Source organism: Antechinus flavipes, chromosome X, assembly GCF_016432865.1.
Source record: "Antechinus flavipes isolate AdamAnt ecotype Samford, QLD, Australia chromosome X, AdamAnt_v2, whole genome shotgun sequence".
NCBI classification, from domain to species: domain Eukaryota; kingdom Metazoa; phylum Chordata; class Mammalia; order Dasyuromorphia; family Dasyuridae; genus Antechinus; species Antechinus flavipes.
The window spans coordinates 58,900,991-58,920,121 of record NC_067404.1 but is presented as its reverse complement, the minus strand read 5'-3'; the positions used below and the strand labels follow the sequence as shown (position 1 = coordinate 58,920,121).

The following is a 19,131-nucleotide window of genomic DNA, read 5'->3' as shown; positions in this document are numbered from 1 at the left end:
CAGTATATCCTAGATACAATATATGTTTGCAGAACCGAACAGTTCTCTTGTTGCACAGGGAGAATTGGATTCAGAAGGTAAAATTACCCTGGAAGAAAAACAAAAATGCAAATAGTTTACATTCATTTCCCAGTGTTCTTTCTTTGCATGTAGCTGCTTCTGTCCATCATTTATCAATTGAAACTGAGTTAGGTCTCTTTGTCAAAGAAATCCACTTCCATCAGAATACATCCTCATACAATATCGTTGTTGAAGTGTATAATGATCTGGTTCTGCTCATTTCACTTAGCATCAGTTCTTATAAGTCTCTCCAAGCCTCGGTCATTCCTTACAGAACAATAATATTCCATAACATTCATATACCACAATTTACCCAGCCATTCTCCAATTGATGGGCATCCATTCAATTTCCAGTTTCTAGCCACTATAAACAGGGCTGCCACAAACATTTTGGCACATACAGGTCCCTTTCCCTTCTTTAGTATTTCTTTGGGATATAAGCCCAATAGAAACACTGCTGGATCAAAGGGTATGCACAGTTTGATAAGTTTTTGGGCATAATTCCAGATTGCTCTCCAGAATGGTTGGATTCGTTCACAACTCCAGCAACAGTGCATCAGTTTTCCCGCATCCCCTCCAACATTCATCATTATTTTTTCCTGTCATCTTAGCCAATCTGACAGGTGTGTAGTGGTATCTCAGAGTTGTCTTAATTTGCATTTCTCTGATCAATAATGATTTGGAACACTCTTTCATATGAGTGGTAATAGTTTCAATTTCATCATCTGAAAATTATCTGTTCATATCCTTCGACCATTTATCAATTGGAGAATGGCTTGATTTCTTAAAAATTAGTCAATTCTCTATATATTTTGGAAATGAGGCCTTTATCAGAACCTTTAACTGTGAAGATGTTTTCCCAGTTTGTTGCTTCCCTTCTAATCTTGTTTGCATTAGTTTTGTTTGTACAAAGGCTTTTTAATTTGATATAATCAAAATTTTCTATTTTGTGATCAGTAATGGTCTCTAGTTCATCTTTGGTCACAAATTTCTTTCTCCTCCACAAGTCTGAGAGATAAACTATCCTATGTTCCTCTAATTTATTTATAATCTCGTTCTTTATGCCTAGGTCATGGACCCATTTTGATCTTATCTTGGTATATGGTGTTAAGTGTAGGTCCATGCCTAATTTCTGCCATACTAATTTCCAGTTATCCCAGCAGTTTTTATCAAATGATGAATTCTTATCCCAAAAGTTAGGATCTTTGGGTTTGTCAAACACTAGATTGCTATAGTGGACTATTCTGTCTTGTGAACCTAACCTTTTCCACTGATCAACTAATCTATTTCTTAGCCAATACCAAATGGTTTTGGTGACTGCTGCTTTATAATATAATTTTAGATCAGGTACAGCTAGGCCACCTTCATTTGATTTTTTTTTTCAATAATTCCCTTGAGATTCTCAACTTTTTATTGTTCCATATGAATTTTGTTGTTATTTTTTCTAGGTCATTAAAATATTTTCTTGGAAGTCTGATTGGTATAGCACTAAATAAATAGATTAGTTTAGGGAGTATTGTCATCTTTATTATATTCGCTTGGCCTATCCAAAAGCACTTAATATTTTTCCAATTATTTAAGTCTGACTTTATTTGTGTGGAAAGTTTTTTGTAATTTTGCTCATATAATTCCTGACTTTCCTTTGGTAGATAGATTCCCAAATATTTTATGCTATCGACAGTTATTGTGAATGGAATTTCTCTTTGTATCTTTTGCTGTTGGATTTTGTTGGTGATGTATAAAAATGCTGAGGATTTATGGGGATTTATTTTGTATCCTGCTACTTTGCTAAAATTATGAATTATTTCTAATAGCTTTTTAGTAGAATCTCTGGGGTTCTCTAGATATACCATCATATCATCTGCAAAGAGTGATAGTTTGGTTTCCTCATTGCCTACTCTAATTTCTTTAATCTCTTTCTCGACTCTTATTGCAGAGGGTACTGTTTCTAATACGATATTGAATAATAATGGTGATAGTGGGCAACCTTGCTTCACTCCAGATCTTACTGGGAAAGGTTCCAGTTTTTCCCCATTGCATATGATGCTTGCTGACGGTTTTAAATAGATGCTCCTGACTATTTTAAGGAAAAGTCCATTATTCTTATCCTTTCAAGTGTTTTTATTAGGAATGGATGTTGGATTTTATCAAATGCTTTTTCTGCATCTATTGAGATGATCATATGGTTTTTGTTGATTTGGTTATTGATATAGTCAATTATGCTAATAGTTTTCCTAATATTGAACCAGCCCTGCATTCCTGGTATAAATCTTACTTGGTCATAGTGTATTATCCTGGGGATGATTTTCTGTAATCTTTTTGCTAATATTTTATTTAAGATTTTAGCATCAATATTCATTAGGGAGATTGGTCTATAATTTTCTTTCTCTGTTTTCAACCTACCTGGTTTAGGTATCAGTACCATGTCTGTGTCATAAAAGGAGTCTGGTAGGACTCCTTCAATCCTTATTTTTTCAAATAGTTTATTTAGCATTGGAGTTAATTGTTCTTTAAATGTTTGGTAGAATTCACATGTAAATCCATCTGGTCCTGGGGATTTTTTCTTAGGGAATTGGTTGGTAGTTTGTTCCATTTCTTTTTCTGAGATGGGACTGTTTAGGATATTTACTTTTTCCTCTGTTAGTTTGGGCAAGCTGTATTTTTGGAGGTATTCTTCTATTTCATTTAAGTTGTCAAATTTATTGGCATAAAGTTGGGCAAAGTAACTCCTAATTATTGCTCTAATTTCCTCTTCGTTAGTGGCGAGTTCTCCCTTTTCATTTTTAAGACTAACAATTTGATTTTCCTCTTTCCTTTTTTTAATCAGATTTACTAAGGGTTTGTCTATTTTGTTGGTTTTTTCATAGAACCAACTCTTAGTTTTATTAATTAATTCAATAGTTTTTTACTTTTGATTTTATTGATCTCTCCTTTTATTTTTAGAATTTCAAGTTTAGTGTTTGACTGGGGGTTTTTAATTTGTTCCTTTTCTAGCATTTTTAGTTTATGCATATGTTTTGTAAATAAAAAGCTTTAATTAAAAAAAAGAAATTATGATCATCAATACAATAAGGACCTCTCTCCTCACATAAGATGGTGTTAATGGTTCTGGTCAGCAGGACACAAATAATGAAGTTTTTTCCCTCAGGAGTGGGCATGAATTTCTAGTCACCTAGCCACACTTACTTGCTTCTTGTAACTAATACTATGTTCTTGTAAGAAAACTGGCATTAATAGTAGTATAGTAGAAAGAACAGACTTATAACCTTGGTCTCATCAGCAGGGGATTTTTCAATCAATTACATTATTTTTATCCTATGTGATCATTTCTGACAAATATAAAAACTCATTTTACAGGCTAAAAAATCTGAATTAGGCTGAAATATCTCAAAAGTCACATTCTCTATCATTCTCTCTAGTTGGGGGCCACATGGAGGCCTATGGAAAAGATTTGGGCATTTTAATGGTGTGAAAACTAGGGGAGTCAATAAGTCAACAGAGTTAAAAAGTTAGTGTTCCCCTAGGCTGCAGTAACAGCAACATCTAAAACACACTGCCTCACAACTAGACTTCTGCAATAAGCCTTCTGGCAATCTGCTCATCTCTCTCTCCCCACTCCCCTCCATATTCAATAAACTCCAGTGGTTCCCTATCAACTCCAGTGGTTCCCTATCACCTCCAGGATCAAATGCCAATTACTCTGGCCTTTAAGGCACTTTATAACTTTTCATAAGGTTTTTCCAGTCTTCTTGTGCCTTATTCCTATGCTTACACTCTTGGACCCAGTAAGCCCAGCTTCGTGACTGTTCCATGAACAAGATGCTCCATTTCTTGACTCTTGGCATTGTCTCAGGCCATCTTCCCTACCAGGGATGCTTTCCTGCCTCATCTCCACCTGCTGGCTTTCCTGGTTTCCTTTTAAGTCTTAGCTAAAATCCCATTTTCTAAACCTAATTTCTCTTAATTCTAGCGCCTTCTCTCTCTTAATTTCCTATCTATTCTATATATAGCTTGTGCATACATAGTTCTTGGATTGCTATCCATTAGATTGTTAACTCCTTGAGGTCATGGGATGTCTTTTGCTTCTTTTTGCATCCCTACTGTTTAACATGGTGCCTGGCACACAGTAGGTACTTAATAAATTTTTATTGCCTGACTGACAGATCCTGAGAAGAAGTAGAATGCCTCAGGATCTCTGTGTGCAGTTCTGGGAACTTTTTAGGAAAGTTTTTTTAGGAAACATTTTACATTTCAGGAAAGACAGTGTCAAGCTAAAATGTGTCCAGAAGATGGCGATAAGAAGCCAAAAGGGACAAAACAAGTTTACAGGAGGATCAGTTGAAAGTATTAGTGATGGTTAACCTGGACAAGGAAAGATTTTGAGGGGACATGAAAGCTGTATGAGAGGCTGAACTATGGGAGGGAAATGAGACTTGGTCTATTTGACCCCCAGTGGGCAGAATCAAGAGCAGTGGGTAGGGGCTATGCAAACACACAAGATTTAGGCCATATGGAATAGAAAAACATCAGAACAATTATCAGAGCTATCCAAAAATAAAAAGGGCTGGCCTGGAAGTGTTGAGCTAGATGGCTCCTGAGGTTTCTTTGAATACCTTTCTTCTATAACCCCCTCCCCCCCAAATTCACAGAATGTTCCAGTTTGCATATCTCTAACAAATATATCCTACAACAACATGAGCTCTAGTTAGAGGTTTGTTTGTATCCCATCCCCTACGAGACTTGATGTTCCATGTTTCATTTAAATTTCGTTTCTTTTCCTGGTAGTTAGCACTAAACAGGAAGCACTTTAGTAAATTATTGCTGTGGAGCAAATGTTGAATAAGAAATGTCTGGTGTCAATTTTCTAAGACCTTGCAACCTGAAACCATGGTTTTATTATATATCACCTTAAAATACTTTTACTGAAAATAGAGGTGAGGGGCAGCTAGATGGCGTAGTAGATAGATCACCCACCCTGGAGTCAGGAGGACTTGAGTTCAAATATGACCTCAAATACTTAACACTTAATGGCTCTAAGACCCCGGGCAAGTCACTTAATCCCAATAGCCTCGGCAGGGAAAGAAGAAAGATAATTTTAAAAGACTTGTGATGGAAAAATGCCATCCACATCCAGAGGAAGAACTTCAAAGACTGAATGCAGATTGAAGTATACTATTTTCATTTTGTAAATTTTTTTTTCTTTCTCACGGTTTTTCCCTTTTGTTTTGATTCTTCTAACACAATATGACTAATATGGAAATATGTTTAAAATGATTGTACATGTATAACCTATATCAAATTTCTTGTTCTCTGGGAGGAGGAAGAAAGAAAAATTTGGAACTCAAAATCATATAAAAATGAAATTTGAAAACTATCTTTATATGTAATTGGAAAAAATACTATTAAGAAAATAGAGGTGAAAGTGCTAGAGAGATGTAGTGAGATTTTATAGAAACGTAAGATAACTAAAAGATAAAGTTAAAACTATAGGGCCTCTTTGGAAAATGCCATCTGCATCCAGAGAGAGAACTATGGAGACTGAAGGTGCATTGAAGCTTACTATTTTCACTTTTGGTCTGTTTGTTTCTTTCTTTCTCTCTCATGGCCTTTTCCCTTTTAGTCTGATTTTTCTTGCACAACATGACAAATATGGAAATACGTTTAAAAGGATTATACATGAATAGCCTATATCAAATTGCTTGCTGTCTTGAGGAGTTGAGAGGGAAAAGAAGGAGGGAGAAAAATTTGGAACACAAAATCTTACAAAATAGATGTTGAAAACTATCTTTACATGCATTTGGAAGATAAAATACTATTGGAAACTTAAAAAAACCTACAGATCCGCATTTTATTTTTTAAAGCACTTTTACATTGGAAAATTAATAAGTATTTACTGAATACCAACATGATCAGGTCTTACATCATTTTCTAGAAGTCTTAACCACTATTAAAGAAGAACAGGGAATTAAAGCACCTGGGATGAGGACTGGACCTGGAATTCATAAGGCATTCTCAGATGAAGAAATCTCTTAGCCAGTGCAAGTCATAGCTTCTCTGGACCTTTTGTCTTGGAGTTACCTGAAGCACCAAGAAGGCTGAGGGACCTGCCTGTAACTACATAAAACTGTTCAAGTGAAAGAGATGGGACATTTTCTCTATGTAAACAAAGAGAGCAACTAAAAAATGTTGGTGGTCAAGAGACTAATTTAAGGTCTTTCAGTGGCCTAGAATAAGTTCTAGAAATATTTATGCTTAAAAAGATTTTTAAAAGAGCGATACACAAGGGCAGTCTCAGGCATCCAGACACCTAATACCATGAAAATGACAAAGGGTCTCAAAGTTATTAGAAAATACAGTAAACTTTCCTAAATTTCTCACCTTCTTCTCGGCGTAGGTTTCTTTCGATGTTTGCTACACACGAGGCACAAGTCATGCCAGTGACCTGGATGTAACATTTGGCTGGAGTCTTTGATTCCTCTTTATCATGGACCGGAGGTTTTGGCTCTTCTTTACTATAAGTTGGAATCATTGTTTTGCTGCATGTTTCATTATCTGAATCTGAAAGCAACATTTCCGATAAAGACTGTTATAAACAACAAAAGTTCTACTCCTTAGGGTAGAGGGAAGAGGGTTTGCTTATTTGCAGTATTACACCAAATGGTTTACAGCCTATACTAGTGGTCCCAATTTATGGGCTGTTGATCACTGGAAAACCATGGCGCTATTGCAAGGGCTCCATTTCATTAATAACCTACCTTCTACGAATGGAACACTTTACGTGTACATAGTTTTCTAAACAAACATAAATGCTACTGTGATTAATACACCACAAATCCATTTAAAGAGATCCTCAATAAATTCTAACTTTTGTCATTATATATTTTCTAAATCAATAGAAAGTATAAGTTTTACACGAGGGATGAACAGATTGCTGTATGTTAGAAAAAGAGTGTCATAATACAAAAGCTTGGAAACCACACCTACAAAAGATGTTTCCCAGTTAACTGACTATTAGTTATAATATTACTATTAAATAATATTACTATTATTTAGTACCCCCAAGTACTAAATAAGCCAATAAGGCAACCATGAAAATCATTAAATGACTGCTGGGCAAGTCACTTAATTCTAATTGCCTGGAGAGGTGGGGGGAAGGAGGTGAAAGATAATTTTAAAAGACTGGTAATGGAAAAATGCCATCCACATCCATTGGTCTTTCCACAGCTCTGATTCTCCATTTCCTTACTACCCAGCCCTGTCCAAGCAGAATCTTAATTGAATCAAAAGAGCACAGATCTGGTTCTAGTAAGCTGTTCCAAGCACTGCCATTCTCCTATGAGTAGCTGGTAAATAAATTAAGTAGGGATAGACAGATAAGAGGAATTTTTCAAAATTACTTTTAATGGTCAAATTAATATGTATAATACCCCTACAGAAGTAAACGTGATTGTTTTTAGTAAAATGGGTATTAGTCTCATTGATTCTTCTCCACTTATCTGATACTTTTCAGAAGGAGAAATTTGGGTAAAAATCCCTTCTCATTAATAAATGTTTACTGACTAATAGATCCTAAGAAGTAGGAGTTCTGCTCTACTCTGCCCCAATTAGAACATGTTTATCCTCCTCAAATAAGTAACTGATATCACAGTCACAATGGAAAAACACTCTCCATTCACTTAAGGCAAAGCTTCTTAAATTGTGGGTTGTGATACAATATGGGGTTGCAAAATTATGACTTATAATCAGTATATGCTTGATTAGTATCCTTATTTTATATACCTATTTACCCAAGGTCACATAAAAATCTCTCAGGCAAAAAGGGTCACGAGTGGAAAAAGTTTAAGAAGTCCTGCCTCATGGGCTTTTAAAGCAGACAAAAATGAGATCAAATTTACAGAAGGAAACTGAAAAAGATTGTATCAGTAACTAAGGTAAAAAGAAGGTAGAGAAAAAGGTGGCAATTAGTTCATAAATGCTTTTAGATTCTCTTGATAACTTAGTTTTATGAATTCCCTAGGTGGCAAGGATCTGCAGGCTCTTAGACTGGGTTCAAATCCCACCTCTGTTACTTCTTCTAACCTGCACGATCTTGGACTTGCAACATTGAGTTGGGGTGAAGGAAGGTCAAATAAGATGAAGGGATTTCTTACTCTTTACCCGACTCTAACCGATAAGATCATGTTTGTCAGAAACAGCAATTTCCCCTCATTAGCTCTAATAGGCAAAAATAAATATACCTCCTGAAGGTTAAAGATAGTAGGGAAACTAGTATCAACTCTATTTAACTGTGAAAAATTAGATAATGACTTTGGGAGGATGGCATAATAAAGTGTGTACTCCTCTAATGAAACACAGGAAATATTCATTAAGCCACAGCAGGTATCAGAGCCTAGGACATTTAGGAAGAATTCTCCACAGATCAGCATAATGAATGTCCTGCTGCAAGGTAAAATGCAGGGAATTTCCGCTTCAATCTTTTACTCCTTGGGAAGTGAGGGAAGCCTCCACTCTTCCTTGGAGCCTCAGGAAATCCCCATCTAAGGTTACTCCCCTGGCTCCTGGCCTTCCTTTGAAAACTAACCACCACCTGTGAGGTGAGGATTGACCATAGTCTTCCACCTGCAGTGAGGTGATATATGTAAAGAAAACCAAGGGGCTAAATAGCATCGACCACTAATGGCCCTATGTAGTCTTTTTTTCCCCTCATGAACAACTGGTTGGGGGCCTGCCTGGCCTTGACATTCAAGTGACTCCATCTTGTTCATATTTTGACAAAAGTTCAATCATTCCCCCAAGTGTAGGGACTGAAATTCTCCCAGTGTCTTAGCTACTTTCCTGGTCATGGGAAAACAACCTCAAGTGTTGGCTCTATCCTAAGTATTTAGTGCCCAGGAAGACTATCAAGCAATACTAGAGTTGCCAGGGAAAAAATTCCAAGAGGTATTTCATTTTCAAAGGCAATGGTTTACTTTATAACTTAATCTTGCCCTAAGGCTTCCTCATTCCTTCAGAATTACCAATAATTACTGAGAAATCCAGCTGATGCAAAAAAAAAAATCAATTAATAATGGCAATCATTTAAAGTTTTCAGATTAATTGGGTTATTTCAAGTCTTGTAGACAACTTAATCCTTAACCTATTTATTCTTCTACAATTTTGACATAATTTAAATGTAAAGTCAGGTATGATTTCCAAATGCAGGTCTATAACAAGTGATATTTGGCAAATGACTACTCAGGCAGAACAAGAGAAACCTCCACCTAACCAAAGGTGGTCCTAGGGGCATTAAAAAGAATGTCAGAATAAAGGAGTCAAATAAACCAATTTTTTTTCAAGAGCTTTACATTAACATTCCATTCAACAAGCATTTATTAATCTCCTACTAAGTGTGAGACTCTAAGGAAGGCCATGGTTACAAGGAGTCTCACTGTACAGGGGGTTAGGCAAGTACAATGACAGAAAGTCAAAAACATAAGGGTGAGAATGCTAACAAGTGAGAGTTCTGGACCCATAAGGCTGAGAACTTGGATGGGGAAAATCTACAGCTTTCCTTTCACTGAGCTCTAACTGAAATTTGGCATTTCTTTCAATTATTTGAAACCATGACTCGTAGAGAATTAATACATTAATACATCAGCAGAATTTTAAAATGGCATGACAATAATGGCAAATGAAACAGAATCTGGTTCTATCTGAAAGCCCTGGTCCTTCTTCTAGGATCATCATCTTACCGAATGTCGGAAGCAACATCAGTAACTAGGTACTGCTTGCTGGATTGAATTGAATTCTTGGATGGAAGGAAACTTGAAACCTTTTCTAGCCTAATCTCTTCAATCACACATATAAGGAAAAGAAGGCCGAGGGAAGCAATTTGTCCAAAGACAACAGAGTTAATTAAAGGCAGGTAGCAGTAGAACTTGTGTTTCCTGGCTGTTTCCATTATACCACACTTCCCTTTCATTATTTTCCTCTGTAACTGCTGTGAAATCCCTTTAATCTATTAAGATTTCCAGAATTACAGGTATTAAACCTTCTACTCTCTCCATATGATTTTACTAATACAGAGGAATAAATAGGTATCAGAAATTAAGTCTTTTGAAATACGCTATATTAAAATGAATGTAATCAACATCCATGTCTCCAACAGTCACTAAGAGTTGGTTCCATGTTACTACAGAAAAGTTCATTTGCCATCGTCTCAGTTGATATGAGAGTGAAATAGGAAGATATCTGCATGGCAATGTTTGTCTTCATTAAGACAGTGGAAATTAATGAAATGGTGTAGAAATAACTTTGTGCTGACTTTGGAGTAGCTGCCCAATTTTTTCCACACATATTTCAATCAAAGAAGTGTAGCGGAATATTTTCCATTTCACTCTCAGGCCAGGTTCAAATCAAGTTCAAAACAACAGTAGTTTGGCCAAGTTCACCTGTTGCTGGGTAAATACTGGGTAAAAACTGCAGTTCGAAGATGCCAACTAGTTCGGTTCTAGTTAGGAAAGAACAAATAGCTGAGCCCAGTTTAAAAATAAAATTTAATCTTACTATAAGAATCTGATGAAAATGAATACAACAGATCACAGGATGATAGAGAATCAGAACCAGAAAGGACTTTAGAAGCCCAGTCCAATCCCCTTAATTAACAGGGGAGGAAACTGAGGCCCTGAGAGGTTAAATGCCCCCTCTTGGTCACACAACTGGTAAGTAAGCTGATAAGCAGGATTTAAACCTGGGCTCTTCCTGCCTCCAAGTGTGGAATTCTGTTTACTGTAATGCTCTACAATGCATTTCTATTTGATAAATAACCAAGAGAATTGCCAAAATGGAAATGAAACAGCATTATAGCATCGAAGGGAATTGAGGGAATTAATTACCTGTTAAGGTTGCATCAAATCCCATGTCTTCTATCGCTTCCCTTAGGATTTCTGGAGAGGTCAGTAAAGGGTCATATTCAATCATTCCAGTGCTACTGGCAAGTGAGACGCGTATGCATTTTACACCTGGTTTTTTCGATATGACACCTTCTATTGATTGCACACAAGAATTACAAGTCATACCGTCAATATTTATAACAGTTTCTTGAGTCAAAGGCTGGCTAGTGGCACTGCCCCATGGCTTCTGGAGAAAAGCGACTGTTGGAGAGTTCTGGTTGCTGTTACACTCACTTGCAAGCCTCACTTTATACTTCCCTGGTGAGATGGCTTCTATAGCTTTTCTCAGGGCATCTGGAGTGATTAATTTGGCACTATACTTCACCACAGCAGATTTGTTCTCTAAAGAAACTGTCACGCTCTTTACAGCTGGGAGTGTAGCTAAGTGGCTCTCGATATTGGACACGCAGGATTGACAATGCATGCCATCTATGACGAAAGTAGAAGTTGAGCCCTTCGTAGATTTGGAACATTTTTGCTGCGATTCCTCATTGGATTTGACTGATGTGTTCTTCAGGCGTTCTACATCGATGGTTCCCAGCTTGAGGTATTTGGGCTGTTTTTTCATGAATGCTGGAAAACCCAAAGCCTCAATTTGCTTTTTTATTTCTTCTGCTGTAATAAGGTGAGGCTGATACACAACAGATGCTTCTTGATTATCCAAGGAGACTGAGAAACCAAAAAAAAAAATGCATAATTTAGTTGTTGTTAGTCCTCACCTAATAAAACAGGGCATAGGATACCCCGGTAATGCTGTAATACATATTTTTCCTCCCTCATTCTTCTCTTCCTTTCATAAAATATTCTTTTTCTTTCTAGAAAAACATGGGTACTTTTATTTTTTTACTGTGGCAATAAAGTAAAGCAGAGTGGCTACTATAAGAAGCTCCATTAGAGGATGGCTGCTTTAGGAATCCTCAACTCCTTACATCTCTAGGCCCCCAAATCTCCTCCTCCAAATCAGGGTCTGAGAATCATCTCTCCTCTAATTAAAGACATTAACTTAACTGATATTCAGACTGGAATACACTTTTTACCACTCAAAGAATGGAGCTTTGGAAGAAAGAGAAAATCAAAAGCCCAAAGGGAAAAGCACTCCTTTCCTTCAGCTTGAAAAGAAAAAAAAGAAGAAATCAAAGAGCATTACCCTTAATTCGCTGAACACCTTGCAATTTACTAATTTTTCCTTCAATGGTGCTTGTGCATGAATGGCACGTCATGCCCTCCACCTTCATCTTCAGCATGACTCCGTTTGCTTGAACCACACTGTTGTCTTCACCAGAGGCTGGCTTCTTTTCTGGTGCTCCAGTATCTAAGCTGATACCCGGAACCAGCTGGATTATCTGATTGGCATTCACCACAGAAGGGATCATTGTCACAGTTGCTGAGCTTTGCTGAGGAGAAATTTGAATGTCTGTTACACCCTTGGCCTTAAGCAATGTGCTCTGGATTTGATCCCATGATGGGGCCAGTGAAGAAGTAGTAACAGTCAGAGACAGAGTGTCCGTTAAGATAGGCTGAGGGGTGGGATTGGGGAGAGAAGCCTCAAATCCCATATCATCGATCGCTTCCCGCAGTGAGCCTGGATTCTGTAGTTTGGAGTCATAGATAATGGTTGCCGTTTTTTTTGCCAGTGAAACCTATGGGAAAAAAATTGGGAGAGCCAGGGTTAGTTAAGTGATATGACAAATATTTTTAAGCTGCCAGATCATCCTGCCACAAACAAGATCCACAAAACGTGCTCAACACCTTCCCTCTCAGAGAAGTTTCTCCATCACTTTTGACTTTGCATGTTCTCCCTGAAAAAAAAGCAGCATATATTGATAAAACAGATATGGTTGAAGGTAGGCAATCATAACTACAGGACTGGAAAAGCACGTGAAACCTGTACATGGACAAACACACTTAGAATTTCCCAATGGGATACAAACTGCTTTTTCTTAACATGTCTTCACACAAATTACCACAATACTTCAAGTTTGCCCAACAATTCAACATGCTAAATCCCTAGGGAAAAGGATTAACTAAAGGAAATAATTAGGTATGGAGCTTAATCTTCAAATCAGAAATGGGTCAATTAAGATAACTTTAATGGCAGGGCTAGGTATAAGCAAGTCTTGCCAAAGTCAACATATTGCAGGTCTGTGTCTGAGGGAAAAAAACAAACAAACCCAAAAAAACCTCTGCTGTGCCTGTAGAAGTCAAGGCTACATTCACTCATTCCCAATGATCTGGGGGCATACATTCTTGTTCCCCTTCAGTGTCTATTTTTGCTGTCTCCCTGAGGGTCAATGTGTTGTCACACCAAGATTACTGCCATGGCAACTCCTTTTCCCCACATCACAGAGATGTCTGACAAAGGGGAAAGCACCCTAAACTGAGTTTCAAAAGACTTGAATTGTCTCTAGTGCCAGTTCTTGTCAATTCCTAGATGACCTCAGGTGAGGTGCAGAACGTCCCTAAAGCTCAACTTTCTTGTATATAAAATGAGAGTAGCACCTGCCCTGTCCCTCTCCCAGGGTTATGGGAAAACCTGGGATAATGTGAAAGAGCATGGCCAATGGGAGAGCATTAGAAGAGTGACATCACAGGCTCAGGGCATGTAAAATACATACATACTCATATATACACACTCCTCTTCAAACAGCTAAAAATTACATTCACTGAAATGGGAGATATTTACAATTTCCCTACAATGGTTACTAAGTGAATCTTCCTTCTGCTGTCAATGTAACTTATATGTATTTTTTAATCTAGTTTATGCCGCACAAAACGTAACCTTTGACCTTGGCATAGTAGGACCTCAACAATCTCCCCAAACTAACTTTTCTGGATTCTTTCACGCTATCCCCCTTCGGATATTTCTTCATGTTCCTGCAAAATTGGATTACTCTTAAATCCTCATTCCTAGAATGCTCCCTCCCATCTCCACATCTCCTTCCTTCAAGGTTCAACACTAACCCTCCTCCCCAGATTTTTTTTTTTTTGAGAATTTTACCTAAACCAGGCCTTGTTAGACTTTTTCCACTAGTGACCCCCTTTCACCCAAGAAATTTTAATGTGGCTTCAGGCATATGAGTATATAAAATAAGTATACAAATCAAACATTTACTGATAAGAATGATAATTTTGCGATTCCTACATTCAGTGGGAATCCCATATGCAGTTGCAACCCAAAGTTTAAGAAGCTTTGACCTAGACTTCTCCTTTCTAAGGACAGTCAACTCTGCCATAATGCTTGTTTCAAAAATGTGAATCTATTCCAATAGATTGAGTATATAGCACAGCATGAATTTTGACTTGGCTTATGCTCAATTCCTTAGGTGAAAAATAGAAAGAATGCCAAAAAACTGTACCACTTCACAAATTGCCATCCTTCTAACACCTACTTCCAATAAGTAAACTTAAGTTCTTTGTCAAGATATATCATGTATCTTCGGGAGCAATAGGAGCTGTTAGCTGGTCCTTCTCTATAGTTTCTGTCCTTGAGATCTATAGTTGCAGTCTTCCCTGTCAACAGGAGACATGTTAGAATTAAGGTACAGGCTGAGCAGATCGTGGACAGTTGGAAGCTATAGACTCTGCCACTATGGGTTGTAAGATATTTGTACTTTCAACCATTTGACATGTAGAAAACTGTGCTATCATTTTTATTAGGTTCCTATCTGGCTTTTAATGTGTCAGTAGAGAAATTTTTGAAAAAAACAAAAACAAAAAAGAAGTTTTTAAGAACTGTTTCCCAATCACATTTTCCCCATAAGTAACCTGTGGTTTTCATTTTGTGACTTTGCAGAGATTGGTGCTTTAGGGGAATGAATATGTCTCTTTAGAAGGAAATTAACTATATCACATTATATGTATATCAAAAATAAAATCTTCTGTTTGGCATTCAAAGTCCTTCATAACCTAGTTCCTCTCCTGTCTTGCCAGTCATCTTACTCTTGATGTCTGTTCCTATTGACATAGAAACACATAGACACACTCACACTCTTTCTTTCTCTCTCTCTCTCTCTCTCTCTCTCTCGCCTCCTTGCCATTCACAAACCAGGTACTCCATTTCTCACCTCTGGCAATTTTCAATGGCTGGACCTAATGTCTAAAATATTCTCCCTCCTCATCTCAGCCTCCTTCAAGTACCAGCTACAATCCCACCTTCTAAAGAAAGCCTTTCCCAAATCTCCTTAATTCTAGTGCCTTCCCATACTATTTTTACCTTTTTTTGTTTTACTTTTCTTTCTAGTACGTTTTCCTTTTTGTTCTTTTTTTTTTTTTTTTTACAACATGACTAATGTGGCAATATGTTTAAAATGATTGTATATGTCTAACCTATATTGCACTCCTTGCTGTCTTGGGGAGGGAGAAGATAAGGGACAGAGAGAAAAAATGGAATTCAAAATCTCACAAAAATGAATATTGAAAACTATCTTTACATGTAATTAGGAAAAAAATACTACTGAGAAAAAAAATCTAGCGCCTGCCCCATATTGAATATCTCCAACTTAACCCAGGTCCCTAGCCTATTTGTATGTGGTTGTTTGCATACTGTCCCCCCATCAGAGTGAGAGCTGTTACCTTTTGTTGCATCCCCAGTGCTCAGCACATTGCATGGCACATAGCAGGCACCTAACAATGCTTACTTATGGAGTGATTATCCCTTCGATAGATGCCCTCTCCTTAGAAGGCAAGATGCTGCACTGGAAAGAACAGTGGATATGAATAAAGAAGCCCAAATTCAAATTCTGATGCTGTTACTTCACACCCACGTGTCCTTTTGTAGTTAATTTGATCTCTTTAATATAGCTGATTGTCCCTTACAAAAAACAGTGGGGAATTTTTTTGTTTGTTTAAAAAACAACAACTAAAAAAACCAAACCATTAAAAAGTCACTTCCTTAATTTTAAATACAAAAAGTATTTGGTGATGAATTTACCATATTCCTTATTGCTTTACTCTACTTGTAAATAAGTAAATAAGGAAACTATAGCATGCTAATTAAGAAATTCTCCTGTCGTTTTTTTCATGCTTAAGAAAAATACTTCCTTATTTTTTTAACTGTTGAATGTTTTAAACTTCGCCAGCTACATATATTTCCAGGACCAGAGACTTTAGCCGTGAGGACCTCTTCGAACCTATACAGATCACAACCTAAACTCAGAACTTAAGAAAAAGTTGTGAGAATCTTTGTGGGAGAAAAATGCACCACACCATAGTCTGAGCTTCTCGGGCCTCGGACAAGATGGAACTTAGAGAAGAAACATTGGAGCTGGAATGGAGTCTTTCTAGCTGGGCAAAATGTGTCAGAATGTGTATAATATTAGACTGGCGTGTCCTCTGAAAATCTAGGATTGCCTTCATACCACCCCACAATGAGGCCACAATCAGAAAAGGATTTTAGCGAACATAAGTCATCTTGTCCAATTGGCTTTTGGCCCTGCTTTGTTACACTAAGGCCTAAGATGGAACCCAATATGCCTAATGCATCACTGTCCCCAATGAAGAAATGTCCATTTAATCATGACTTTCATGTTACAAAAACTGCCCTTTACGGTTTCAGCTGTTTAAGCAGCTTAGACTTGTTCCTCTGTCCCAAGGTCCTGGGGAGATGACAAATGTTAATGCTAGGCCCAGAATGGAACAGGAAAGTGAGGGCGAGCTCAATAGCTTTTGTGAAATTGTCCAGGGTGTATACATTATGCCTATATATGCACATGCATACATGTATCCACAGTACAAACATGGACTATGTATCAACATGTCAAGGAATCTCCACTCGGGTATTCCACGGATCTGTGTTTGATCTTGGGCTACTGTTTAACTTACCTATCAATAACTTAGATAACGGCATAGATGGGATGTTTACCAAATTGGAAAACACTGAGCTGGAAGGCAGAGCTAACACAGTGGGTGACAGAGTGAAAATCCCAAAAGTTCTTGAGGGACAAATGTAAAATCTTACAGTTGAATACAAAAATCTACCTCAAGTACCACGGGGGTGGGAAGGGTTAGACAACACTTGTTCTGAAAAAGTTTTAGTGGACTGCAAGCCCAATGTGAATCAGCAATGGGATGTGGCGGGGTGGGGAGCCTAGAATGGTCAGACCTTAGCAGTTGAGTGGAGGATCAAGTTGGGAGAGACTAGATCAAAGACAGGGAGGCCAGTTCAAAAGTACAAAAGGATGAGGACCTGAAATAGGGTTATGGCCATAGAAGAAGAGAACAGGAATATGTATGAGTGAGGGTTGTTTTAAAGATAGTAATGGCGAGATTTGTTAACAGATTGGCTCTGCAGAGTGAGATCATGAAGTGAGGCGGGATAGAGGGGGAAGAAAATGCAGCCCAGGACAGAGCCCCTGGGCAGTACTCATGTTTGGTAATTGACACAGAAAAGAATCAGGAGAGAGCACAGCACAAAAAATCCCAAAGATGAGAGAGTATCCAAGATAATGTGACCAGAAGCAGCAAGTCCTGCCAAAGGATTAAGAAGGATGAGGAAGGACAGAGAAGGCCATCAAGTCTGGCGGTGAAGAGATCACTGGAAACACTGCAGAAAGCAGTTTCACTTGAATTTGAAACTTGAAAGCCAGATTGCAGAGGGTTTAAAAGAAAGTGAGGGGAGAATGAAAAGAACTACAGATGCCTTCTCAAGGACTTTAGCCAGGAAGGGGAGGCGAGATAGAGGATAAAAGCTAATGGGGAGAGAAAGGAAAAACAAATGAGGATTATTTTTTAAGAATGAAGGAGACCTGAAAGTGTTGTGGGAAGCAGTCATGAGAAGATGAAGATGATGATAATGATGAAAACTAACATGTATATGACAGTAAGGGAATAAGTAGTTGGGAATGGGAAATACAGCATGTATACCAGCTGCTGGGAGTTCAGAATAACTGGAATGGAGAGAGTATAAAAGTATAGAAGTATGAGAACCATAGAGGAGTAATTCTAGGAAAGCTCAGTAGTTGAACATATGTCTATAAGGGAGAAATGCGATTAGTGTTTGGGATCCTTCCTTCAAATGCAACCTCATGATAAGTGGTAAATGAGGTTGTGCCCTGGAAGTGACGTTCCAGGAAGCCCTGCTGATAGCAGGAACAGGAAGAGATGTGGGAGCTGGAATAGGAGGAGATGGGGGGAAAAAACCATTGTATTCCATCCCATCTGTTCAAATCGGGCCCATTTATTCCCTCTGTAAACCATGAAAGTTCTAAAGCATTAAGTTGTCTTATTCCATGGTGGGGAGGATAGCTGATTTCCTGTCAAGAGTTCGTCCACAATCCTGTCAAGAGCTTTGTGAAAGGGTTAAAGATTTCTCCCAAATCTGATTGTTACATAATAAGTGATGGCACAGTCGATTTGGAGTCAGGAAAACAAATTAAAATCCATCCTGAGACATTTACTGGAGGGGGGGGGGGGTGTGACAATGGGCAAAATCACCCATGGCAGTTTCCTCATTTGAGAAATGGGGATAATGATAGTACCTACCTTACAGGGTTGATGTGAGAACCAAATGAGACAATGCATAGAAGGTACTTTTTAAACCTTAAAGCATTGCATAAATGCTAGCTATTATTATTAATAAACCACATGTTGAATTCTCAAAAATTATAATCTCTAAAGTCCTTTCTAGTAATAAATACTATGATCCTATCAGCTGACTGTAATTAGACTTCAAATTTTCTAAAAAGGGATCAAAATATTTGTGACAGTATTACTATATTGACGTCCTGAAGGTAATCTCATTTATTATGCTGCCTCAAGGACAGGAACCATGATCTGAATAGTACCCAACATCCTATGTCCACAATATATAGTGTAACATCTTGGTCCAGATTTACAACTTCACTTAAAACAGGCAACGCCCAGTAAATGCTAATTCTAATTAGCATATCAATTGCATGGTTTCCTTTATGTCAAAATAGCCCAAAAGTGGACCTAGAGAGATCTGGCAAAAGCCAGAAGGAAGAAAAAGCAGGACAAGCAAGGCAGGAAGTGATTAGAAGTGTTATTTTTCCTTTTCATTATTGACTATCAAGTTGCCAAACTTAGAAAGTGTGCCACTGTGAATCTCTCACTGTTTTAGAATACACACACATGTATATTTGTATGCATGTCATGTGTACATATACCCATATCATACACATCT

The 19,131-nt window shown here is 37.7% G+C and overlaps 1 protein-coding gene across 1 annotated transcript in view; it reads right to left on the bottom strand.

Annotated features, from left to right (window-relative positions):
- Positions 1 to 19,131, bottom strand: part of ATP7A (ATPase copper transporting alpha) — a 120,904-nt gene that overhangs the window by 33,894 nt on the left and 67,879 nt on the right. Inside the window, exons 3-5 of the mRNA XM_051969203.1 lie at positions 12,139 to 12,631; positions 10,935 to 11,660; positions 6,439 to 6,618 (exon numbers count right to left, since the gene is read on the bottom strand). Of these exons, the coding sequence (XP_051825163.1) occupies positions 6,439 to 6,618; positions 10,935 to 11,660; positions 12,139 to 12,631 (1,399 nt within the window). The remainder of the gene's footprint in view (positions 1 to 6,438; positions 6,619 to 10,934; positions 11,661 to 12,138; positions 12,632 to 19,131) is intronic.